Source organism: Aquarana catesbeiana, linkage group LG01 (genome assembly GCF_042186555.1).
Source record: "Aquarana catesbeiana isolate 2022-GZ linkage group LG01, ASM4218655v1, whole genome shotgun sequence".
Classification (NCBI taxonomy): Eukaryota; Metazoa; Chordata; class Amphibia; order Anura; family Ranidae; genus Aquarana; species Aquarana catesbeiana.
The window spans coordinates 504,713,783-504,740,866 of record NC_133324.1 but is presented as its reverse complement, the minus strand read 5'-3'; the positions used below and the strand labels follow the sequence as shown (position 1 = coordinate 504,740,866).

Below are 27,084 nucleotides of genomic sequence, written 5' to 3'. Positions count from 1 at the left end.
TTTTTTTTTTTTTTGCTACAGGAGCTTATTATTTAGGGTCAGCTAATATGCCAAGAAATCTGTTCCCAAATGCATAATAATGCAGCTGTGGAGTAGACACGAGAAATGTGTACCTAGGAACTTAAAGGAAAAGACAGCAGTATGTTGTCTGTGCAAATGGCGCTGTAATGCATACTTCACCAGTATTCTTGCCTCTCCTCAGGACCATTGCTGCCAGTTAAAGTGACACTAAACTATAACCTTATTCTTCAAAAATACTCCATAAAAATACTGATTTCTTACCATGTTTTTCTGCCTCCCTGTAACATCCTCCATGAGCTTGCAAACATCTTCTTTTCCCCCTAACTACCATTTGTTTGGAACAAGCAGTGCATGTTAGTTGTCATGTGCACTGCTGTAAAGTACTGTAAAGTCTGTAGTCCATAGTCAATGGCATAAATTGTAGCGCTAAGGAATAAACACATGTGCATATGTTTGTGAAAAATAAAAAATTAAATCATACAAAAATAATGGAAATGTGAAAAAGTCCAATGCCTGTAAAGGTCCTAAAAAGGACCAATATGAGTCGGCCACTGAATAGTAGCTAATCAAAGTAATACACTGGCACTGTCCAGCAGTGAGGGCATCAAAGGTGGTGCATCTTCGTCCAAAAAACAGGAAAAGTACCGTATTTATCGGCATATAACACGCACCCCAAGTTTAGGAGGGAATTTTAAGGAAAAAAACTTTTAGGGGGTAGAACTGGACCACAAAGGAACTCTCGTCCGGGAGTTTATGCAAAGAAAAAATGCCTCCATATGGTGTAGGTCAAAAAAGTGGGTTTTTTATTTCTAAAAACCAGCATACATAAATAGGAATAAAAACTGTGATCACAGAGTAAAAATGGGGGGCAATGTGGGAAGCAGAAAGCCAAGCCACCCATTTTTACTCTGTGATCACAGTTTTTATTCCTATTTATATATGCTGGTTTTTAGTAATAAAAAACCCACTTTTTTGACCTACACTATATGGAGGCATTTTTTCTTTGCATAAACTCCCAGACGAGAGTCTTTGATCTGTCGATCCCCGGCATCCTTGCCCTTACGACTCGTTGTCACTGACATTTTTTGGTTGAAGATGCACCACCTTTGATGCTCTTGCTGCCGGACAGTGCCAGTGTATTACAACTTTGATTAGCCACTATTAGTTGGCGGACTCATATTGGTCCTTTTTAGGACCTTTACAGGCATTGGACTTTTTCACATTTCCATTCTTTTTGTATGATTAAATTTTTTATTTTTCAAAAACATATGCACATGTGTTTATTCCTTAGCGCTACAATTTATACCATTCACTTTCCAGCATTCTTGTCACATTGTTTATGTAGCAGCTTTTTCACTTTGTTTTAGAGTTAGCGCAGTAATATCCTTATTCATATATAGTCCATAGTCTCTAGTCCATCTCAGGAGCAAGAAGAGAGGGTGGCTACATTGCTACATACAGTGGGACCATGGAGATCAAACATAGCCAGTGGCCACTTCTAAAAGGAAGTCGTATCACAGCAAAAAAATAGGATTTTTATAACAGCCTACCTGTAAAATCCTTTTCTTGGAGTACATCACGGGACACAGAGCCACAGTAATTACTGTATGGGTTATATAGACACCTTTAGGTGATGGACACTGGCACACCCTAGACAGGAAGTTTAGCTCCCTATACAACCCCTCCCCTTACTGGGAGTACCTCCGTTTTGTAGCAAAGCAATATATGTGTATTAAAGAGGGGAGGGACCTCTGTGTCCCGTGATGTACTCCAAGAAAAGGATTTTACAGGTAAGCTGTTATAAAAATCCTATTTTCTTTATCCCACATCACGGGACACAGAGCCACAGTAATTACTGTATGGGATGTCCCAGAGCAATGCTATCTGAGGGGAGGGGACACCAACAAAAGAAGGGTGCAATCAGACCTGAGGACTTATACTGCTGCCTGCAGCACACTGCGCCCAAAGGCAATATCCTCACGCCTTCTTACATCCACCTGATAGAATCTGGTGAATGTATGGACTGAAGACCAAGTTACAGCCTTGCAGATTTGTGCCATGGAGGCTTGGTGATGCACTGCCCACGAAGCACTAACAGCCCTGGTGGAGTGTGCTTTGATTTGAAAAGGTGGAACCTTCCTCTTCAAACCATAAGCTTGAATAATTACTTGCCGACTCCATTTGGCAATAGTGGATTTTGACACTGCCTGTCCTTTCCTAGGACCTTCAGGCAACACAAACAAACATCTGTTTTCCGAAACTGAGCAGTCGCCTTCAAATAGATTTTGACTGCTCTCACTACATCCAAAGAATGTAGTGACTCTTCTTCCGTATAACAGGGTTCTGGAAAAAAACGAAGGTAGAAAAATATCCTGGTTTAAATGAAAACCTGAAACCACCTTTGGCAGAAAGCTAGGATGAGGACGCATTACTTATTATTATTATTATATAGGATTTATATAGCACCAACAGTTTACGCAGCACTTTACAACATTAGGGAGGACAGTACAAGTATAATACAATTCAATACAGGAGGAATCAGAGGGCCCTGCTCATTAGAGCTTACAATCTAGGAGGGAGGGTCAAGTTATACAAAAGGGTAATAGCTGTGGGGGATGAGTTAATGGAGAAAATAGTGCAGTTGTTAGATGGAGGCAGGATAGGCTTCTCTGAAGAGGAAAGTTTTCAGGGATCGCCTAAAAGTGGATACATTTGGAGACAGTCTGACAGATTGGGGTAGGGAATTCCAGAGGATGGGCGAGGCTCAGGAGAAGTCCTGGAGGCGGATATGGGAGGAGGTGATGGAGCTACAGAGCAGGAGGTCCTGGGAGGAACGGAGAGGGCGATTAGGTTGGTATTTTGAGACTAGGCTAGTGATGTAGCTGGGGGCAGAGTTGTGGATGGCTTTGTAACTTATTGTTAGTATTTTGAATTTAATTTGTTGGGCGAGTGGCAGCCAATGGAGGGATTGGCAGAGAGGGGTAGCAGACACTGAGCAGTTTGTAAGGTGGATGAGTCTGGCAGCAGCATTCATGATGGACTGGAGGAGGGATAGTCTATTTAAAGGTAAGCCAACGAGGAGGGAGTTGCAGTAGTTGAGGCGAGAGATAACCAGGGAGTGAATCAGGAGCTTTGTGGTTTCATTGGTTAGGAAGGGACATAGTTTAGAGATGTTGCGGAGGCTGAGGCGGCAAGCTTTGGAAAGTGATTGGATGTGGGGCCGAAAGGAGAGTTCAGAATCCAGGATAACACCTAGTACCCTGACATGTGGGGATGGGTGGATGGTTGTGCCATTGCTCTTGACAGACAAGTCAGGGGAAGAGGCACGTGGGGGAGGAAATATTATAAGCTCGGTTTTGGACAAGTTGAGTTTGAGGAAGTGGTGTGACATCCATACAGATATGTTGGTTAGTAAGTTAGTGATGCATGAGGAGACTGATGGAGTGAGTTGACGGGTGGAGAGATAGATTTGTGTGTCGTCGGCGTAGAAATGATATTGAAAGCCGTGAGAGGCTATCAGCTGACCCAGGGAAGAGGTGTAGATTGAAAATAAAAGAGGTCCAAGAACAGAACCTTGGGGGACCCCGACAGAGAAGGGAAGAGGAGTGGAGGAAGTAGAATTGTAAGTGACGCTGAAGGTGCATTGGGATAGGTAGGATGAGAGCCACTGAAGAGCACAGTCACGGAGACCAAGGGAGTAAAGTTTTTTGAGGAGGATGGGGTGGTCAAACGTGTCAAAGGCAGCTGAAAGATCCAGAAGTAGGAGTACAGAATAGTGCCATTGGTTTTTGCAGTTAGTAGGTCATTTGTGAGTTTTAAAAGAGCAGTTTCTGTGGAGTGTTGAGGGTGAAATCCAGATTAAAGGGGATCAAAAAGGTTGTTTTTAATGAGGTGGTCAATCAGTTGGTTGTCAACCAGGTGTTTAAGGAGTTTAGAGGAAAAGGGGAGCAAGGAGATAGGGCATAGGTTAAGATTGGTAGGGTCCAAGGACAGCTTTTTAAGTATGGGGGTGATCAGTGCATGTTTTAGAGCATTGGGGGAAGATGCCAGAGGTGAGGGAGAGATTGAAGATGTGGGTTAGAGAGTGTAGGATGGAGTCAGAGGGTGACCGTAGCATATGAGAGGGAATAGGGTCCAGGGGACAGGTGGTTAGGTGGGCAATAGAAAGGAATTTAGCAACTTCGTCTGTAGTAGCAGATTTGAATAGGGGGAGTGTCAGTTGTACCTGTTGACATGGGGTCTTAGCTGGGGGAGATACCTGTAGAGTGGAGATTTCATCACGGATTGTATCAATCTTGTTTCTGAAGTGATTAGCGATCTCCTGGGCAGTGAGTGAGTCAGTGGGTGGAAGCGGTGGAGGATGAAGTAGAGAGTTGAAGGTAGAGAAGAGTTTATGGGGACTGGATGAGAAGGTGTTAATAAGAGCTGTAAAATAGGTTTGCTTGGCAGTGTGGAGGAAAGAATAGTATTTTTGGAGGGCAGATTTGTATTAGTTGAAGTCTTTGAGAGACTTAGTCTTGTGCCACAGACCCTCAAGAGCGCGACTACGTTTTTTGAAAATTTTAGTGTCATCTGTTTGCCAGGGTTGTAGGGGTCAAGGACTGATTCTGCGTGTAGTGAGGGGAGCGAGCTTGTTCAGGGTGGAGGACAGGGATTTATTGTAGATGGACGTGGGTTGGTTGGGGCAGGACAGGGGAAAGATTTTGTCATAGAGGTGGTCAGTAGCAGAATAGAAGAGAGAGGAGTTGAAGTTGCGGAAATTTCTACGGGTGATGGTTAGGCGATTGGAGGGAAAGGTGGTGGAAGACAGGGGGATAGAGAAACTAATAAGGTGATGGTCGGAGAGAGGAAAAGGATTGTTTGAGAAGTTGCATGGAGTGCATAGGTAGGAGAATACAAGGTCAAGGGTGTTGGCATCAGAGTGAGTAGAAGCCTTTACCCATTGTTTTAGGTCAAATGAAGAGGTTAGACTAAGAAGTTTAGGAGTAGCAGGAGTGTTTGTATTAGCAGGGATGTTGAAATCACCGAGAAGGATTGTGGGAATTTCCGAAGAGAGAAAGTAGGGTAGCCAGGCAGAAAACCCATCAAGGAACGTTGATAGTGGTCCAGGGGGCCGGTAGATTACAGCAATTCTTAGGGAAGTAGAAGAGAATAGACGTATACAGTGGGCTTCAAATGATGAGAGAGAAAAAGAGGGAGGAGAGTGAATAACCTGGAAGGTGCATTGGGGGGATAGGAGGAATCCCACTCCCCCTCCCTTGCGTCCATTAGGCCTAGGGGAGTGAGTCCAGTGAAGGCCACCCTGGGATAGGGAAGCAGGAGAAGGGGTGTCATATTCGTGGAGCCAGGTTTCGGTGAGAGCAAGTAGATTAAAGGAATTAGTGACAAAGAGGTCATGAACAGCAGTGAGTTTGTTGCAGACAGAGCGGGCGTTCCAGAGGGCACAGGAGAGAGGGAGGCTGGCATTGGGAAGAAGAGGAATGGAGACTAAATTGCGTAGATTGCGACTACTGCCAGAGGGTGTAGGGTGATGGCGATGGGTGTGTTGAGCACAGTTAAATAAGGGAGGCCCAGGGTTTGGGGAAATATCTCCAGTGGTTAGGAGAAGCAGAAGAGTAAGGGAGGTAATATGAGAATATGATTTGTATGAGGGGACATGCTTCAGTATCCTGGGGGGTTTGTTAGCAAGTCTGCTTAGAGTTAGAAAGAGGTGATGAGTGCAGTACTAGGGGGAGGGGAGAAGTGAGGGTGATATGTCCAGATTGTGGGGTGGAGCAGAGGGGTTAAGAAAAGAGAGTTTGAGGAGAGAGGCTGCAATTGTGAAGAGGAGGAGAGGTAAAGAGAGCATGTTTCAGAGAGGAAGGTGAGATAATTTGGAATCAAGGTCATCTGCAGTAGTTGTGCAAATCGCGGAAGTGCAAGAGCAGAAGTGCCACTTATTTAAAGAACCCCACTTCTTTGGAAGAACCCCTGTATGTGCAGCCCCCTGTATGTGTTCCCCCGTAAAGAAGGCCTTGTTTTTATACTGTGTGTTGGGTGTGGATAGAATCTGGCAATTAATCAATTAAGAGGGGATATTAGGAACACAGCTAGCAGAGCATAACTTTCACACCACAATCAAACTGAAAGGGGACTAAAAGACCAAAATTGTAAAGATAAGGGAACCCATAATTTTGGTAAGACTTAATGGCTAAATAAACATTGATATAATGTGAGCATGGCTACAGATGGAGTTGAAACAGTGGTGACAAACACAGATTTACCAAATATGCATTTGAGCAGTCAGTCCATGTTCAGTTTAAAGTATATGGAGGTATACATGCAGGTTTACCAAATATGCATTTGAGCAGTCAGTCAATGTTCAGTTTAAAGTATATGGAGGTATAAACGCAGGTTTACTTATGAAGAGAGAAGAAAATATTCAGATGGATGGTGCAAGAGCAGAAGTGCCACTTATTTAAAGAACCCCACTTCTTTGGAAGAACCCCTGTATGTGCACCCCCCTGTATGTGTATTACCACCCTATCCTTATGAATAATTAAATATGGCTCTTTACAAGAAAGTGCAGCCAATCCTGATACCCTTCTTGAAGAAGATATGGAAACCAGAAACCAACTTCCTTGTGAAAAGAGAGTATGTCGTATCAGCTCAAAAAGGCTGTTTTTGTAAAACCGACATAACCAAATCCAAGTCCCAAGGTTTTAAGGGCGACCTAACTGGCGGATTAAGCCGTGTCACCCCCTGTATAAGACTATGGACCAAGAAATGCGAAGCAAGTGGTCATTGGAACAATACAGATAAGGCTGAGACCTGGCCTTTGATGGTACTCAAGACCAGGTTTATTTCTAATCCTATTTGCAGAAAAGCAAGGCTTCTACCTATAACATACTTTCTGGGATGCCAACCCCTGGACTCGCAACAGGAAACATATGCCTTCCAGACTCTATAATAAATGACTCTTGAAGCTGGCTTCCTTGTATTAAAGGTAGATATTCCTGAGCCTGAAAGCCCACAATTCTTCAGAATGTGGGTTTCAATAGCCAAACCGTTAAATTCAGCGTTTGTAAAGTAGGATGGAACACTGGTCCCTGCGATAACAGGTCTGGACGTGGTGGTAGGGTCCATGGGGCCCCTACCGCCATCTTTACGATTTCTGCATACCAAAATGTTCTGGGCCACAAGAACCACCGACTTCCCTTCCTGCTTGATCCTGCGAAGAAGTCGTGGTAGCAGCAGAATAGGAGGGAATGCATAAATCAGTGAAAAAAATTATTCCACGGGGTCACCAACGCATCTGTTCCATATGCGAGTGGATCTCTTGTTCTTGACACAAAGTTGTCGATTTTGTTGTTGATCCTGGATGAAAACAGATCTACGTCCGGGGTCCCCCATCTTTGGCATATAGCCAGGAAGATGTCGAGGTGAAGGGACCATTCCTCCAGTAACAACTGCTGGCGACTCAAGTAGTCCGCCTGCCAATTTTCTACCCCTGGGATGAAGATTGCTGATATGCACTGCACATGCTTTTCTGCCCAGGTTAGGATATGGTTGACCCCTCCCTGGGCTGCATGACTTCTGGTGCCCCCTTGGTGATTGATATAAGCCACTGCTGTGGCATAGTCGGATTGAATCCTGACAGGACAATTCTGCATGTCCAGGCCCTTAGGGCTAGGCACACCGCCCGGATCCCTAGAATGTTGATGGTCAAGGTCCTTTCAGTTCTGGACCATTTCCCTTGGACAGTCGCCTCTTCCAGGACTGCTCCCCAACCCAGGCTGGCAGTTGTTGTTACCACCTTTCAGGTAACTGGTACTAAGGGTTTCCCCTTCTACAGATTCTTGGATATCCTCCACCAACCGAGGCCCTGGCGCACCTTTGGCGACAGACGCATTGGAAAATCTAGCGTTTGGACCCTCTTATTCCAGGTATACAGGATACTGTTGCAGCAGTCTCGAATGAGCATAGGGAACCGCTTCCAATAAAGCCACCATCTTTCCAAATAACCTCATGCAAAGGCGAACAGAAGGACCCTTCTTTGCCCTGACCACCTGAACCAGCTCCTTTATGGAACTGATCTTTGCCTGGGGTTAAAAACCATCCTCTTCTGGGCTGTATCTATAACCAGACCCAAATATTCTTAGTCTTCTTAATGGTTTTAAAGAAGATCTCTCTAGGTTTAGGACCCAACCTAGGTATTCCAGGTAGCTGATTGTAGAGACCATGCTTTGGTCTAAGCGGGCTACTGACCTGTCTAACAAGAGCAGGTCTCTAGGTATGCTACAATTGTTATACCTTGAGTCTTTAAACTGGTAAGAGGAAGGACCAGAAGTTTTGTAAACACCCGAGGTGCAGTAGCTAGACCGAAAGGCAAGGCTACAAACTGAAAGTGAAGTTTTTCTACTTCAAGACGCAGATATTTTTGATGAGCGGGAAAAATAGGCACATGCAGGTATGCATCCCTGATGTCGACTGATGCCAGAAGTTCTCCTCATAGGATGGAGACAACAGATTGGATTGATTCCATGCGTAAAGAGCGGATATTCAGAAACCGGTTTAGATCCTTGAGATCTAGCATGGGTCTGACATCCCCATTTGGTTTTGGCACGTGAAAAGGTTTGAAAAAAACCCCAACCCCTGCTCCATCGCAGGGACCGCCATGACCCTTTTTGAGACAAAAGTCGGTCTAATGCTTGAAAAGCAGACTTCTTTTTCTCTGGATCTTTGGACATTTGCCCTGAGGAAAACGAGGAGATGGGAAATCTCAGAACTCTAGGTTGTAGCCTAGAGCTATTTTGGAGACCATCCATCTGTCTCGAAACTCCTCCTGCCAGACCCTTGAGAACTGCAGAAGTCTTCCTCCCACTCGAGCGAGCGGGGGCACCCCCTCATAAGAGGCTTTAGCTTTCTGTCTTATAGGTTTCTTCCCCCAGGACTTCTTTTGTCCCTGGGGTTGACCCTGAGGTCCTCTTGAACCTGACGGTGGAGGCCGCGCGACTGCCTGAAGGCAGATGCCCCTGGCACTAGAGAAAGAGCCCGTTTAAATGAGGCACATATTACTCCTTTTCTTAACTAGCAAAAAGGGTACCTTTCCCCATCCCCAAACAGCCTTTCACCGCGAAAACTTCGGCTGACCACTTTTCAACCATAAGGTTCTCAGGATATGCCCCAATCCAAGCATAAAGCGAGAGGTTTGCAGAATAGAATCTCTGATTGCGTCAATTGCAAAACACAAAGCCCCTGGCAGCTTGGCTACATCCTGGGCCTGCTGTTCAGGAAAAACCTTGAGCACCTGTCTCAAATGGTTTGTCAGGGATTGACATACCCCAATTGCCACCACTGCAAGTTGAGCTACTGAACCTGCCAAGGAAAAAAATGTTTTTTAACAGGAATTCCAATTTTTCATCAGATGGATTCCTAAGCATTTGAGCATTGTCAACCAGACAAGTCAAATTTTTATTTACAGAGGATATAGCAGCGCCAATTGCTGGTATACTCCACCTCTTAGTAAATTTTTTCCTCCATAGGATAAAGTGTTAAGCACTTTTTCCCTCCTAAAAAAGTTTTCATCTGGGTGATGCCACTCAGAATACATAAGCTTTTCCAGCAATGAATGGACAGGAACCGCATGCGAGCTTGAGGAGGCTTTAGTGAACTCAAACTTTTAAATGTGGAGCAGAACATTTCAGTAAAAGATTGCACAAGCAATTTCTCAGCTTGTGAAGCTGAAGAAGGTCCTTCCCCCACTTGATCCCTCGGAAGAGGAGTCATCAGCCTCTTCACAGTCCCCTGAGGGAGGTTCCTCTTCCCCCTCCCACTGTTCCTCTGTTTGAGGGTCCTGGTGGTAGAAGGGGACCTAATGCGTTTTCTTCCACCCTGTGGAGATGTGATTTAAAAATGCTAAACTTTCCTCTAATCCAATCATGGCTGAGGAGAACACCTCCTCAGTAATATAGACAAGGGCTGAAATGTTAGAAGCAATTGCAACCCCTGACAACCCCGATGGCTCACTCTGACCAGCCTTCCTAGCCCTTCAGAGGGGATGGTGTTGCAGAGGGAGAGTCCTTAGAGCTGTTTTTTGGGGTACTTGTACCTCCCCTTCTGCCTATAGTGCCACGCACAAATGCGGAGGTACTACCAAAAATGCACCAATTGCTGGTCAAATAGTCCAGCAACTGGTGCTGCTATTAAAGCTCAGCCTGATGCTAAGTAAACGTGCCCTGGGAATGCTTTGTGTCACCAACACTCACATGCCCCCGTCTGCTCTGTGTCCTTCTGTTAGCTGAATGCACCTGCAAAAGGTGCACTTTACACAGCTTTACACAGCCCCGCGTTTGTGAACGGCTGAGGCACGTCAACGCCGTGCTAAGCCCTGCCTCCCCTCCCTCTGACTTCCCACCCCGCCCCCCCCTCAGTTTTAAAAAAAAAAAAAGGACTGCTTTCCCGGTGCGCGCGGGGCTCCGATCCAACTGGACCGGCATGCGGGGGAGGGCTGGGGTGGAGGAGAGGAGGAGAGCTGCTGGGGAAAACCGCCGTACTATGGCGGGAGCAGCGCGGCATACCGCCGACTGACCCCTGCTCCCTCGCCTCCTAGAGAGAAGAAATACCTGTCCAGGTGGGGGATTCCACAAGAGAAAGCCCCCCTTTACAACCTCTTACCTGGATTTGGGCTGGAGGAAGCATGCTGCTTGAAATGACACATAGCAAGACTGACAAGCATGGAATCAGGTACGTGCTCTTGACAGCCCCCAGTGGCGAATTTAGGCATGACAACATTTTACTTAAAGGAGAAAACCCATAAGAATTAGAAAAATTCCTTAGGAATCTCCACTTACCTTATCCAGCTGTAGGGTTCTGTGGTAAACCAGACAAATCCAATCTTCACTACTCACGGTGGGCTCCATTTAAAAAACCTTCAGGAACCGGGGCCCCTTTTTATCGGGGATCCACACTCCTGGACCCGTAAAGCACCCCGCCAGGAAATGTGGCTGAAAAAACCAAGCACTGGATCCCGGGGTCCAGCTCTCTAAAAAGAGAAGCGTTCCAGGCAAAACCTTGTTTTTTCCGACACGGGGTCCAGGTACCATTCAGTTCGGCCTGAAAAGACACTTTGAATGGATCCAGTTGCATAGCTGGCCCCAGCAAAGGAATATTCCAGTGGAGCTCAGCCTAGCACATCTTTACTCGTGACCAACACCTAAGACACTGGCGAAAAAACTGAGGTACTCCCAGTAAGGGGAAGGGTTATATAGGGAGCTAAACTTCCTGTCTAGGGTGTGCCAGTGTCCATCACCTTAAGGTGCCTATATAACCCATACAGTAATTTCCGTGGCTCTGTGTCCCGTGATGTAAAATAAAGAAAAAGTAATTTGGGGCTTTGGAGGAGGCTAAGAACAATAGAGTTTAGGTTGAGCATATATAGTTGAATATCATTCTTTTTTTTAAAAAAACTGAGTTTAGTGTCACTGTAAGAAGCTGAAGCCTAAGCAATGTAAGTGGCATACTCTACATGTATTTATTTCCCAACTTTGGAACTTGAATAAGGGACATCTCTGGGTAAAGCTGACCAAGGACACATGCCTCATGCCACAGTAAAATGTGGGTGTGGTTACTAATTATAATTTGTGTGCGTCAATAGAGTCTGAGCCTTTTTGCAGTATACCATGTAAACATATGCCGCTGTCCTTGTAAAATATGCCTCAATTACGATACCACAAGTGAGAGTCCTATGGACAAACATAAACCTCTGCACAAAGATTTGTTTTTTTTTTAATCTGGAACTCTTTTATCACACACACACACAAACACACAGAATAAAGATAAATAGCTAACACTCTAAGCCTACCTTAAAGAAGGGCTTCATTTAAATAGTTAGAGAGTGCATAGCAACCAGCAACTGCCCAGACAATCAACATCATGGTCAAGATTATACAGTATAATGTACAGCACAGCTTACAGAGTAACATAAACACAGCATATCCAGATCTAAGTGTGAAGTATTAGTGATGTCGCGCAGACTCAGTAGTGTACATATAGTGAATAAAGTAGCTAAAGTAAATAAATGCAAATAAACAATTATATCATGAGTGATATAAAGGATATTGTGATAACCAAAATATTATGAAATCATACACAAACAATGGTTCATGAGTGTAGATCCATTAATATGTGTGAATCCAATTTATATAATATGCAATATAAAACAGTTTATTCCTCCAGCTGCGATACATTAAAGTGCTGATTTAGTGCATAAAACCAAACGGTGTGCTTTCACCTTCTTGTGCCACTTCTATGCTCCCAGAACTCTCACCTTAAAAAGGCAACAAACAAGCCTTATGTATGTAGTATCCACGATGATTTTACATCCGATATGGCTCCCTATGAAGGATTCCAGGAATCTCCAGGTAATTCTAGGTAGTGGTCCCTTTAAGGTGCAGTTTCCCATGATCACACTATATGTTTTTTTTTCAACAGAAGGAATATTGAGATAATAGCACAATACACTTGTAAATAATAGCATAGGTAGAATACATAGCATTGGATTAGACATCATTACAACCTAGGTTAACATTGGAGAAAGATAAGGTACACCACACAGGTGACAGGGTATTTGTAAACTCGTTCTGCGTCATGGTTCTTCAACAAATATCGGGCAGCCTATATGGCTAATAACAGAGAATAGGGATATCTCAAACCACCCTATCATCCAAGAACTCTTATAGGTAGAAAGGCAGGGGGGTGGAGAGGGGAATGGCGACCCAGCAGGATCATAGCCGCACAGGAAACCCAGGAGGAGGAGGAGGAGGAGGGGAGGGAGGGAAAGAGGAAGGAACTGAAAACCACCATATATAATAATAAACCCTGTGTCATTGCATAAAATAATTCATCTATCATACATAAATTATCTGTTTCTATGAAACAAATAATTAAAGTGAAAATGCTGTTAAAAAAAATAAAAAAGGTGTGCTGACACAGTGAACAAAAAGTGCTTAGTGCAAGAAAATATCATTCATTAGTAAAGTGCATGCATCAAAAATCCATGTGTGTTCAAAATATTTGCAGTCCATTTTGCAATCCCAGGAAAGAAGATATTATTATCACTTTCTTGGATTTTTCCTGGGATTGCAAAATGAACTTCAAATATTTTGAACACACATGGATTTTTGATGCATGCACTTTACTAATGAATGATATTTTCTTGCACTAAGCACTTTTTGTTCACTGTGTCAGCACACAGTTTTTTCTTTTGCACTTTTTTTTTAACAGCATTTGCACTTGGTTTGTTTCATAGAAACAAATAATTTTGTATGATAGGTGAATTATTGTATGCAATGACACATAGTTTATTATTATATATGATTGTTGGATTGAATGCATTTCACATGTGTACAGTAAGGGATTAGGTTAAGGCCGGGTTCACACTATTGTGAATTGGATGCGGGGATCCCAGCATCCAATTCGCAATAATAGGAGAATGTGACCGGCTCTCTGTGGAGACGGTTGACATATCTCCGATGCGGCTCTGGTGCGAATTTGCACAGGAGCCCTGTGCATCTTTTGGTCCATTTCAGGTTCAAATTTAGCACAAAATTCGGGCTGAAATCGGACCTGAAACGGTGAACCAGGATGCACAGGACCCCTGCTGGGAGCCTCATCGATATCCAGTGTGAACCGAGCCTAATAACAATGGGTTCACTATAGCCAGATTGTGGGATTATATTTTTGCGCTGCTTGCTTCTTTTTTCTTGAAAATGAACTGGTGATCATAGGCATGCGCAGGGGGTGTGCCAGGGCGCACCCTAATCACCCCAAGCACATCAGCATTATCACTCTGTGTGCAGCCAGGGAGATGGGAAATATCTCCCTCTGACCAGTTCTGCCATTCATGAAGCACTTCTGCCTGCACACAGAGCGATAATGCTAATGCGCTTGGGGTGATTAGGGTGCGCCCTGGCACACCCCCTGCGCATGCCTATGATCACCAGTTCATTTTCAAGAAAAAAGAAGCAAGCAGCGCAAATATATAATCTTGCAAAATGATCCGGTACAGTACTCTTTCACTGTACCGGATCTACCATAAGAGTGTGTCTGTATATGTAATATATATCACACATACACACGCATGTGTGTTTGATCTTTGGGGTGCACACCCTAATGCAATAGGCTACACACACCTATGCTGGTGATTCATCGGTACTTAGGTAGCAGCAATCTTATTTAATCCCTCAATCGTCCATTAATATCTTTGGCACTAGTTTTTCTTGTTGTTTGTCCAAGTGTCCGTTTTTTTGTTTTTTTTATATATATATATGACAGTTTTTATTAATTTTTTAAGAAAATTAAGACATTTTCAGCATAGGGTACAGGAAATACATTTTGTAGTATTACAGGTACTTCTGGCTTATAGTCAACAAACATTTGGTCGATGGTACATTTCAATGCAAACATGCATAGTTTACAACCAATGGATGTATGCAGAATCAACATTTAACTCAGACAGTACATCCATTCTTACCCTATATAAAAACGTACATACATATGAAAGAGGAGAAAGAAATAGTGAGAAGGTTGAGAAAGTAAGAAAGTAGAAAGGAGGAAAGAAGGAGAGAGGACAACCACCTGTCCCCAAAGTCCGGAACCACCCGGGGGGGAGCCAACCAAAGGTAATCAAGAAATGCAGAGCATCGGGTCATAGGAGTCTCCAACTGGTCCCAGGGCTCCCATACATAGATTATGTTTATCAAGAGTATCATTTAAAGAGGCCGTCAGGTACTCCATTCTTTTAACATCTCTGATCCTGGAGTGTAGTTTGGATAGTGAGGGGGGTTCCCTCTTTTTCCACTTTAGGGCCACCAAACACCGTGCTGCAGTTAGCACGTGTGCTAAGAGTTTTTTTAATATTTTAGAGAAGGAGTTAGGTGGAAGACCCAAAAGAAAGATCCTCGGGTCAAGGAGCACTCCAGTACCAAAGATGGATTGAAGCAGGGATTGCACCATATGCCAATAGGGGATGATTAGAGGGCAATAGATATGAAATAGCGTCCCCCTATCTTTACAACAACGCCAACATCTGGGATCGGCCGAGGGGTATATGGAGTGGAGCAGGTCAGGGGTCTGATACCAATGGAATAGAATCTTATATTGATTCAAGTGTCCGTTTTTATCGGGTCTATTCACTAATGAGTGAAGAGAGGTGAATTGTCAGAAAAATTGCAGAAATCTAAGCCAAAGTGGCTTAAGTAGAAAAAAAAAAAGGGGGGGGGGGGGGGGCTCTCATTGAAATATTTTTAGTTCAGCTTTTTTTGGCCTATATTTTACCATTTCCCTAAAAAATGTACCTCAGTTCACTGAATAGTGCATTAGGACAAAACTGATCTTTATAAAAATGATAAAATTATTTGAATAAAATCAATACATAACACTGGATTACATCTTAGTTATTTTTTTTTTATTATTAGGGTGAACATTTAACAAAACATAAAAAAAGAACATTTATAGTATAAAAAAAAAATCTCAAAAACAATAAAAATGATACAGAAAAAAAAAAAAGGAACACAAAACAAAAATTACAGTAATATGCAATACTATGTGAAACAGTGATGAAGTGCACTAATTCGACTAGCTAAGCAGCAAAAAGACAATTATGCATGAATGCCTATTCCTAATTAAAAAACAAAAAACAAACACACAACACAATGATAACGTAAACTAATTCAAGAAGCTAAACAGCAAAAAGACAATTATGCACAATGACCATCCCTAATTGAAAAAAAATAAAAAATACAATAAATATGCGACAAATATGTGAAACAGTGATAAAAGTGCTCAAATCAAAAGCAGGTATTCATCTGATTTTACATAAAAAACAATACAATAAGTGCCAAATAATAAAGCGCATGTGCATCAAAAAGTGATAAGATGTGAAGATCACATGCTCAAAAAAGAGTTCTTGAAAGTTGTGAACACAATTGTTCCCACCATCCAGGCATCCACCTGGAGTGTGCCCTAGCAGCTCACCTTAAACAATGACCACAACAGGCCTAGGGGCGCTTTTGTATACAAATCCTTAATGGCAGTTCACGTTCCACAGCTGGTCTGACAAAGCTTTAATATATGGATCCTTTATGGAAAATCACATTCCACTCCACTCTCCTCTCCTCTCAGCACCACTAGACCAGTTGTGGTCTTTGTTTAAGGTGAGCTGCTAGCATTAAGGATCAGGCTGCAGAGATCGGGAAATGTCTTCCTGCCTGTGATTAGCGCAGCGCAGTGCTGACTTCCTGGCGGGCTCTGCACGTGGGCTGTGTGAACACGCCGGAAGTCATCCTTAGCTAGCATATAAACAAGGAAAAATAAAACATTCCAAATTGTGCTCCACCAATGGGATATTAGGGTTAGTCACTCCTTGATTTCTACCTCTCTGAACTCAATATCAGATGCACACCACGCCCCAGCATCAATTAAAGAAAAAGCTTGCACACAGCAGGGAGCAATGATGAAAATTCAGCCACAGTGGCCCCTGTGGTAGGATGACTATTGCACAACATAACTGAACCAGAACTTGCAGCAGACTTGCAGAACGTTTACAGTTCTGGTTCAGTTGATCTGGAGTCATGCAATGCAGACTTGCTGCAATTGTGCAACAAACTTGTGAAGCCTGGCAAGTCTAGCAAGAGCTTAGCAAGTCATTTTCAAACTTGCAGCAAAATTACTTGCTATCTGGGCTGTATTATATACTATGTACACCGCCTGCACTGTATTATATACTGTACACTACCTGCACAGTATTATATACTGTACACTAACTGCACTATATATAAATATATATATATATATATATATATATATATATATATATATACACACATATACACTTCACAATCTATCCTAATCTATCTCCAGTTCTGACACCAACACACTACATACAGGCGCCGTTTAAGCAGCCTTATATAGTGTGGGGCGTGGTCTTAGCCCGAGCCATGAATCGTAGCTCTCACAGAACATCGTGCTGTGATTGGCCAAAGCATGCAGGTCAGATGCATGCTTTGGCCAATCAGCAGCTGCCAATGCACTGAGGTCACGCAGTGCATTATGAGGCGCTCGTTGACGTGCAAACGTCCCACGAGCACCTCATATGTTCGTTTGTTCATCCAGACCATCCCTAGTTCTGGACATCATATTTACTGCTGCAATATTAAGGTCCAAAACCACCCAAGAGGGGTAAAATGGAGATGTATGTAGATTGTTTTATTTATTTATTTTTGCCCAACAGGCCAACTATTGCGGATGAATTCTACTCTTTATCCTATCTTTACTATGGTGCATTCGGCACGCTAAGCACAACTGTAGTTGGAGCTATAATCAGTCAGCTGACAGGTAATATATCTAATCTGGACAAATGAAAATATGTTTTGGGGGTGATTTATTTTGTTTATGTTCTTAAGTTGCTTTTATTTATATGTAAATATTTTATCATATCTTTTCATGTGACAACACTGAAGAAATGACTCTTTGCTACAATGTAAAGTAGTGAGTGTACAGCTTGTATAACAGTGTAAATTTGCTGTCCCCTCAAAATAACTCGGTACACAGGAATTAATGTTTAAACCGCTGGCAACAAAAGTGAGTACACCCCTAAACCAAAATGTCCAAATTGGGCCCAAAGTGTCATTATTTTGTGTGACCACCATTATTTTCCAGCACTGCCTTAACCCTCTTGGGAATGGAGTTCCCCAGACCTTGCGCTCCTCCACTTTCCGTTTGAGGATGCCCCACAGATGCTCAATAGGGTTTAGGTCTGGAGACATGCTTGGCCAGTCCATCACCTTTACCCTCAGCTTCTGTAGCAAGGCAGTGGTCGTCTTGGAAGTGTGTTTGGAGTCGTTATCATGTTGGAATACTGCCCTGCGGCCCAGTCTCCGAAGGGAGGGAATCATGCTCTGCTTCAGTATGTCCAGTACATGTTGGCATTCATGGTTCCCTCAATGAAATGTAGCTCCCCAGTGCCGGCAGCACTCATGCAGCCCCAGACCATGACACTCCCACCACCATGCTTGACTGTAGGCAAGACACACTTGTCTTTGTACTCCTAACCTGGTTCCCACTACACACGCTTGACACCATCTGAACCAAGTAACTTTATCTTGGTCTCATCAGACCACAGGACATGGTTCTAGTAATCCGTGTCCTTAGTCTGCTTGTCTTCAGCAAACTGTTTGCTTTGGTTGTTTCTTGTGCATCATGTTTAGAAGAGGCTTCCTTCTGGGACGACAGCCATGCAGATCAATTTGATGCAGTGTATGGTCTGAGCACTGACAGGCTGACCCCCCACTCCTTCAACCTCTGCAGCAATACCTCTGTTTCCCAAAGACAACCTCCAGATATGACGCTGAGTATGTGCGCTCAACTTCTTTGGTCCACCATAGCGAGGCCTGTTCTGAGTGGAACCTGTCCTGTTAAACCACTGTATGGTCTTGGCCACCATGCTGCATCTGAATTTCAGGGTCTAGGTAATCTTCTTATAGCCTAGGCCATCTTTATGTAGAGCAACAATTCTTTTTTTCATATCCTCAGAGAGTGCTTTGCCATGAGGTGCCATGTTCAACTTCCAGTGACCAGTATGAGAGAGTGAGAGCGATAACACCAAATTTAACACACTTGCTCCCCATTCACACCTGAGACCTTGTAACACTAACACTAACTAACGGGGGGGGGGGGGGGGGAATGGCTAATTGGGCCCAATTTGGACATTTTTACCTAGGGGTGTGCTCACTTTTGTTGCCAGTGGTTTAGACATTAATTCCTGTGTGTTGAGTTATTTTGAGAGGCAGCAAATTGACATTATTTACAGCTGTACACTCACTACTTTACATTGTAGCAAAGTGTAATTTCTTCAGTGTTGTGACATGAAAATATATAATAAAATATTTACAAAAATGTGAGGGGTGTACTCACTTTTGTGAGATACTGGGGAGGGAAAATGGCTGGGGAGGGAAAATGACTAATTGGGCCTAATTTGGACATTTTTACCTAGGGGTGCTCACATTTGTTGCCAGTGGTTTAGACATTAATTCCTGTGTGTTGAGTTATTTTGAGGGGTAGCAAATTTACATTATTTACAGCTGTACACTCACTACTTTACATTGTAGCAAAGTGTAATTTCTTCAGTGTTGTCACATGAAAAGATATAATAAAATATTTACAAAAATGTGAGGGTTGTACTCACTTTTGTGAGATACTGTGTATATATATATATTTATGGTCGTGGCCCTATGACCGAGAGAGATGTGGATCACATAAACACACGACAAGACTTACAACATAAATAAACCTGAAGTGTGCCTTGGTGGTCTGGTCGGAAGACCATACTGGCCTTCTTATTTATGGTCATGGCCCTATGACCGAGAGAGATGTGGATCACATAAACACGCGACAAGACTTACAACATAAATAGACCTGAAGTGTGCCTTGGTGGTCTGGTCGGTATGCCAACAAAGGGGGGCAAAAGACTCAGATAGGGGAATAACTCTTAATTGATTCTTGTGTTTATTGAGCCAGCTTGGTAAAGGCTTGTGCCATTTCTTCCTGAGGATTTGAGATATATGTGGCAAAACAAGCGGACTTTCATTGGCCTAGTTTCTTGAGTACATGATCTGGTACTCCATGTTGGGAGGCAGCTGAGCCTGCTCCGATCCGGAAGGAATGTCCAGAGGACTGACTGGGGTTGAAGCCCAAGTTGCTTAGGAGGATCCTGACATGCTTGATAAACTGGCTGCCACTCAGGGGGCTGATTAGAAAGGGTAGCAACGAGCTACCATCCAATTGGCTGGGTAGATGGGACATTAGTCGGTTGAGCAATGTCACTGAGCACCAGGCATTGATAGTCTGAAACAGGTTGATGTCAACCCCGGGGCCAGTTTGTTGCGTTTTGCAGACTGTGAGATAAAGGGTGTAATGGTTCGGAAAGCGAGTTAGGTGGCATCGGAGCAGTGTCTGACTGCTGGAGCCGCTGACGGTAAATTCACTGGGTCGTAGGAAACTGTAGAAGGCCTGGTAAATGGCCGCCTGGATGACTAGAATGAGCAAAGCCCCAAACGGAGAACGAGTAAGGAGTTCAGACATGTCCCTGAAGAGGACACTTGTGATAGGTAGACGTTTGCCACTGACTACGGGTTGGTGCTTCTGTATGCCCTGTAGGAGGGACTTGACTGCATGGGCCGAGAATACTAAAGGTTTACTGGGGTCCTATAAGGACAAGAAATGCTGGACGCCGGTTAGGTATAGCGTGATAGTATTGTGAGAAAGGGCCAGCTGCATGTGGCAATACGATATGAAGGCTAGGACTTGTCTAACGTCGCCTAACGCTGCTCCAGGGCAAGAGGCCAAAAACTTGCGGTAAGCAGTACGATAGGCCTTCAGTGTATTGTGTGCCAAGGAGTGGTTAATGAGCTGGGTTGCATTGGCCAGATGCAACTTCAGTCCATCGTCAACCACGACCAGGGTGGGACAGGAGTAGTTGTTGGGTCGGCTCCAGGCTCCTGCTGGAAAAACAAAGTAAGATTGAAATGGGACTAGTTTGAAATTTGGTCTGGATCTTGCACTGGTGTGCAAAAAAACTAAAAGCTGTAATATAATGGACCGCCCTTGAGGAATAATCCTCATTGCGAAGTTCAGCATCCCTAGTAAGGATTGCAACTGCCTCATGGTGCACCCTTGTGACCGGGTGAACTGTCCTGGTATGGGCTAGTTTGTCGGGGGGCAGGCTATGGCACGCATGTACAGAGTGACAACTAGGAAGGTGATAGAGTGTGCTGGGCCTTCCACTTTATGCTCAGCTATGGGCATGTTGAGATTGCTGAACAATATCCTCAACCTGTCTAGATCTGCCGGTGGTGTGCCTGGTTTTTCAGTGAGCAGGGAGTCATCGAGGTGGTGGATAACTGTCTGACAGTGAGCCTGGTGTGACTTTACCTTAAATGAACTGTCTCACCCCTGTCATGCGACTGACCCTGGTTAAGATGCAAACTGTACGTTCTTCCCCCTCCTATTTATTTATTTTATCTGTGGAGATAAAGGCCAGATGAACATCCGTCTGAACCCGTTTTTTTTTTGCGTTTATGTGTACATGTACTGATAAGATGCTCCTAAACGTCTGTTTACTAGCAGCAGTGTACATGAGGCTTAAGACGATTTGTCTGGCTGCAAGGGTCTCAATGATTGTCAGGTTGCTGGGGCGACTGCGTGGTCACAAAGGACTTGATGAGTGGGAGGTCGCTCAAGACGGTATTGCGTGGTTGCAAGGGTCTCAATGGGTGTGGGGCTGCTGAGACGGTATTGCATTTGCAAGGGTCTCAACAAGGGTATAAGGCTGCTGAAACGATTTTGCGTGGTTGCAAGGGTCCCAACAGGTGTCAGGTTGCTGGGCTTGCGTGGTGACAAAGGGGGTATTTATTTATTTATTTATTTAATTTATTTTTCACACCTGGATTTGGGGATCCTCTGCCATTCCTCCTTGCAGATCCTCTCCAGTTCTGTCAGGTTGGATGGTAAACCTTGGAGGACAGCCATTTTTAGGTCTCTCCAGAGATGTTCAATTGGGTTTAAGTCAGGGCTCTGGCTGGGCCATTCAAGAACAGTCACGGAGTTGTTGTGAAGCCACTCCTTCGTTATTTTAGCTGTGTGCTTAGGGTCATTGTCTTGTTGGAAGGTAAACCTTCGGCCCAGTCTGAGGTCCTGAGCACTCTGGAGAAGGTTTTCGTCCAGGATATCCCTGTACTTGGCCGCATTCATCTTTCCCTCAATTGCAACCAGTTGTCCTGTCCCTGTAGCTGAAAAACACCTCCACAGCATGATGCTGCCACCACCATGCTTCACTGTTGGGACTGTATTGGACAGGTGATGAGCAGTGCCTGGTTCTCTCCACACATACCGCTTAGAATTAAAGGCCAAAAAGTTCTATCTCATCAGACCAGAGAATCTTATTTCTCACCATCTTGGAGTCATTCAGGTGTTTTTTTAGCAAACTCCATGCGGGCTTTCATGTGTCTTGCACTGAGTAGAGGCTTCCGTCGGGCCACTCTGCCATAAAGCCCCGACTGGTGGAGGGCTGCAGTGATGGTTGACTTTCTACAACTTTCTCCCATCTCCCGACGGCATCTCTGGAGCTGTGATCAGAACAGTGATCTTTGGGTTTTTCTTTACCTCTCTCACCAAGGCTCTTCTCCCCCAATAGCTCAGTTTGGCCAGACAGCCAACTCTAGAAAGGGTTCTGGTCATCCGAAACGTCTTCCATTTAAGGATTATGGAGGCCACTGTGCTCTTAGGAACCTTAAGTGCAGCAGAAATGTTTTTGTAACCTTGGCCAGATCTGTGCCTTGCCACAATTCTGTCTGAGCTCTTCAGGCAGTTCCTTTGACCTCATGATTCTCATTTGCTCTGACATGCACTGTGAGCTGTAAGGTCTTATATAGACAGGTGTGTGGCTTTCCTAATCAAGTCCAATCAGTATAATCAAACACAGCTGGACTCAAGTGAAGGTGTAGAACCTCAAGGAATCTCAAGGATGATCAGAAGAAATGGACAGCACCTGAGTTAAATATATGAGTTTCACAGCAAAGGGTCTGAATACTTAGGACCATGTGATATGTCAGTTTTTCTTTTTTAATAAATCTGCAAAAATGTCAACAATTCTGTGTTTTTTTGTCAATATGGGGTGCTGTGTGTACATTAATGAGGAAAAAAATGAACTTAAATGATTTTAGCAAATGGCTGCAATATAACAAAGAGTGAAAAATTTAAAGGGGTCTGAATACTTTTCGTCCCCACTATATATATATATATATATATATAGATATATATATATATATCTATATATAATTATTAATAGTATTTTTGCTTAATGCTAATGTTTAGACAGATTAAAGTGATTGTAAAGTCTTGTTTTTTTTTCTTTAAAAATAACAAACATGTTATACTTACCTGCTCTGTTGCAGTGGATTTGCACAGAGCAGCCTAGATCCTCCTGTTCTTGGGTCCCTCTTCTGTGATCCAGGCCCCTCCCTCCTGTCGAGTGCCTCCACAGGAAGCATCTTGCTATGGGGGCACCTGAGCCGAGTCACAGCTCCCTGTGTCCATTCAGACATGGAGCTGCGGCCCGACCCCGCCCTCTCTCTCCTGATTGGCTAACTGATTTTGATTGACAGCAGCAACTCCATTGGCTCCCGCTGCTGTCTCCACCAATCAGGTAGGAGAGTCTTTATATATAATTTTTTTTTTTTATTGTTATTAATTTTATTTTTGCTCAATACTACTGTTTAGACAGATTAAAGTGATTGTTATTTAAAGGAAAAAAAAACAAGACTTTACAAACATGTTATACTTACCTGCTCTGTTGCAGTGGATTTGCACAGAGCAGTCCAGATCCTCCTGTTCTTGGGCCCTCTTCTGTGATCCTAGCCCCTCCCTCCTGTCAAGCGCCCCCACAGCAAGCATCTTGCTATGGGGGTACCCAAGCCGAGTGACAGCTCCCTGTGTTCATTCAGACATGGAGCTGTGGTCAGTTTTTGATTGATTTTGATTGACAGCAGCAACGCCATTGGCTCCCGCTGCTGTCTCCGCAAATCAGGTAGGAGAGTCTTGTACAGCCAAGACACTCGTGGACATCGTTGGACAGAGATGGGGCTCAGGTAAGTATTAGGGGGGCAGCTACACACAGAAGGCTTTTTATTTTAATGCATAGAATGCATTAAGACAAAAAATCTTCTGACTTTACAACCCCTTTAAGCTGGTTTAAGCCATGACCCATGGATGAGGTTGCTTGCTTGAGGTTGAGTACAGATAAAGAAACAGCAAAGCAAACAAAGCTTTCTGCTGTGATGATTTGACTTGTGATGACTGTATAACTTTATAAAACTTCATAAAGTAGGAGTTTATACTAGCATAGCTTAAAATGTAAATAGCTGAATATGTAAAAAGGAGAGTAAAGGACTACAAACTATTAAAATGCAAAAAATTATACTTACTTGAATAATATAAAACATATTTTTTCTTCCTGGCCATAATAAATAATGAAAGAAAATAGGCAATACCAATAAATATTTCCTGAGATAAAAACTAAAATGTGAGTCAACATTATATATTGCCTTTCTACTATACCTAGAGTTTAGTTTTAAAGGAAAAGTGTATTTTCATTAAGTGCATATTTTGAGTTAATTTTGTAGTGTAAGTTGGATAAGATTTTAACATTTTTATAAGCTTGTTCTTCTATATATCTCTTTTTTAATAAAATGCAAACATTTGTGGTTAGCAAATGAGCTCTCTGTGGCTCAGAGCATTTATTCAGACATATTCTTAACTGTAGAATAGGATATCAGCCGCATAGGTTAGGCACTGTTAGCAATGAACCAGCTGACTCAAAGATTTGCTTTGTGATAAAGAGTAGTAAAGTACATCCAATGTATAATACTGTAAAACAGGAAGCAAGGCCTGAGTATGTAATAGGCAAATATGGCTACCTCAATATACATATAGATTTTCTATATGCAGATTGGGTGAATCCTTCTCATACATACTTCAGGTCCTACCAGAAAAGAAACACCAGCTCATGGTTTGCTATGGTGTGATTTGGTAGTAAAGTACATCCATTGGGTAATTTTGTAAAGCAGAGAACAGGGCCCGAGTATATAATAAGGAAACATGGCTACCTCCAAATAGATATACTGTAGATATAGATATTATGTATGCAGATTGGGTGAATCCTTTTCATTTCCACTTTAGGACCTACCAAAAGAGAAACACTAGCTCATGGTTTGCTATGGTGGGACTTGGTATGGGACAACTTAAAATCAGAGGAGAAACAAAAAGCTGAGAAGGTAAGTGATTGGGATAGTGAATTATCCCATTATTCGTTTAAGATTTAAGTATGCATTAAGTATGATTTTGTTTCTAAAATGGTTTACCGAAAATGGTGGTCAGTATTAAAATTGAAACAATTCTGCCAACTATGCATGATGATTTAGTTGTACCCCAGCTGTAGTATTAATAGTCAAAGCATGGTATTTTGGTAAATTAACTATTAAACTTAATTTTAAAAGACAACCAACTAATAGATATTTTCTGACCATAGGATTTTCTAGCAGAAGATGAACTGAATTTAGATTCTACATTAAAAAAAAAACACAAGTTCCCACATTCAGAATATAATGGCTATATGCTGAAACCAGAGAATGCAGACAAAGACCCAAATCATCTTTCCAAGGCTTGCCCTACATTTTGGACCAGGAACAGAGTGGACAGAGAATCTTGTTTATAAGTTATATGCTGTATGCTTATAAGCTATATATGTTTATAAACTTCTGCAAATCTATCTAGTCTAGGTTGATCCTCAATGTATATAGTATAATTTCAGTCCTTTCTAAACATTTTTTTTATAAACATAAACATGATGTTGTGACATTTTGTTACTATGATTATGTGCATATTTGCTGATGTTTACAGGATATGAATAGTTTATGGGTTAAAAAGTATAAGACAATGACATTTCAGATGGCACTTGACCTTACTATGAGTAGTACTAGGCTAGGCCCTTTATTTCTGTACAGAAGTGTATTCTAATTAAAATGCTAATTTTAGTGATGACTGCCACTGAAGTAAGTTTAAGGATCTAACTCTTCTGCTGTGGCCATGCTTATTTTTTCTTGTTCAAATATTTTATTGACAAAAAAGGAAATGTACAGACAATAGCCCGATAGATACATAAACATGACAAATTACAACTTAGAAAGCCGTAGCATGGAATCAATCATACAAAATCAAGAAGAACATCGAACTTTTGGTGTAGGAGGGCCTATGCTCTGAACAGATATAGAAGGGTTGGTAAACGCCTGGGCATATTGAACAAAGTAACAAAAGGGGTAAAAAATCTGGAGACAAAGAGGAATATAAATGCAAGGACAACCCCCAAAACAAGCTCAAAAGAAAAGTAGTAGCGGCAGTTTGGCACATCGACACAAGTGCATACCAAAAAACCTAAGAGTACTGTGAAAATGTAGTTTGAAGTGGTAGTAAAGGCGCGCCAAAAGCCTAGCAGGAGGCTTGCCCCTGGAATCGGGAGGCTGCGGGTATAATTAGAGGAGGGGAGTGGGAAGGATGTGAGGCAAAAGAGCAAGGGCAATAGAAAGAGCTGGAAAATGGGAAGGGGACAAAACAGGGAGGGGTAGAGAGGGGAAAGGAAAGCACATCGACACAAGTGCATACCAAAAAGCCTAAGAGTACTGTGAAAATGTAGTTTGAAGTGGTAGTAAAGGCGCGCCAAAAGCCTAGCAGGAGGCTTGCCCCTGAAATCGGGAGGCTGCGGGTATAATTAGAGGAGGGGTGTGGGAAGGATGTGAGGCAAAAGAGCAAGGGCAATAGAAAGAGCTGGAAAATGGGAAGGGGACAAAACAGGGAGGGGTAGAGAGGGGAAAGGAGGGTGAGGGAGGTGGGAGGGAAAAGAAAAAAAAAAAAGAGGGGGGTTAAAAAAGGGTCCCCTTGGGGGGGGTGAAAGAATGGTGACAGACCTAAGAGCAGGGTAGGCACGTATGTTTTGGGGAGCTATGGGAGTAGTAGGGTTTCATTAAAACCAGGGGGTAGGTAGATGACCCGTAGATTCCAGAGCTTCTCGAATTTGTGCACTTTGTCTGTTAGAACAGCTTCTAATTTAGCATGTATGATTGCTTGGGTAATTCTATGTTTGGTCTCAGTTACACACAAGGAAGCAGATTTCCAGGCCTTAGCAATAGTTTGCTTGGCTGCAGTAGAGACAAAAAACAAAACTTAAATTGACGATATGTCAAGGACATAGGTTTGCTATTCAGGAAGGCCACAGCTGGTTCTGGCAATCGGGGGGTGGCAAAAAGTTTTGAAAGGATCGCAAAGACATCTAATCAAAAGGATTGTACTATGGGGCAATACCACCAAATGTGAAAGTGTGTGCCCAGCTCGGAACAGCTGCGGAAACAATGAGGTGGGTACTGTGGGAGAAATTTGTGGATTCTGGCAGGGACCTGCCTGTGCTTACCAGGTAAGCAC

At 43.1% G+C, this 27,084-nt stretch overlaps 1 protein-coding gene across 1 annotated transcript in view; it reads left to right on the top strand.

The window, feature by feature from the left end:
* The window catches only part of SLC5A5 (solute carrier family 5 member 5), a 111,321-nt gene extending 85,866 nt beyond the window's left edge, over positions 1 to 25,455 (top strand). Inside the window, exons 14-16 of the mRNA XM_073593246.1 lie at positions 17,291 to 17,394; positions 24,793 to 24,887; positions 25,142 to 25,455. Coding sequence (XP_073449347.1) covers positions 17,291 to 17,394; positions 24,793 to 24,887; positions 25,142 to 25,327 — 385 coding nt within the window. The 3' untranslated portion in view covers positions 25,328 to 25,455. The remainder of the gene's footprint in view (positions 1 to 17,290; positions 17,395 to 24,792; positions 24,888 to 25,141) is intronic.
* The last annotated feature ends 1,629 nt before the right edge of the window (positions 25,456 to 27,084 follow it).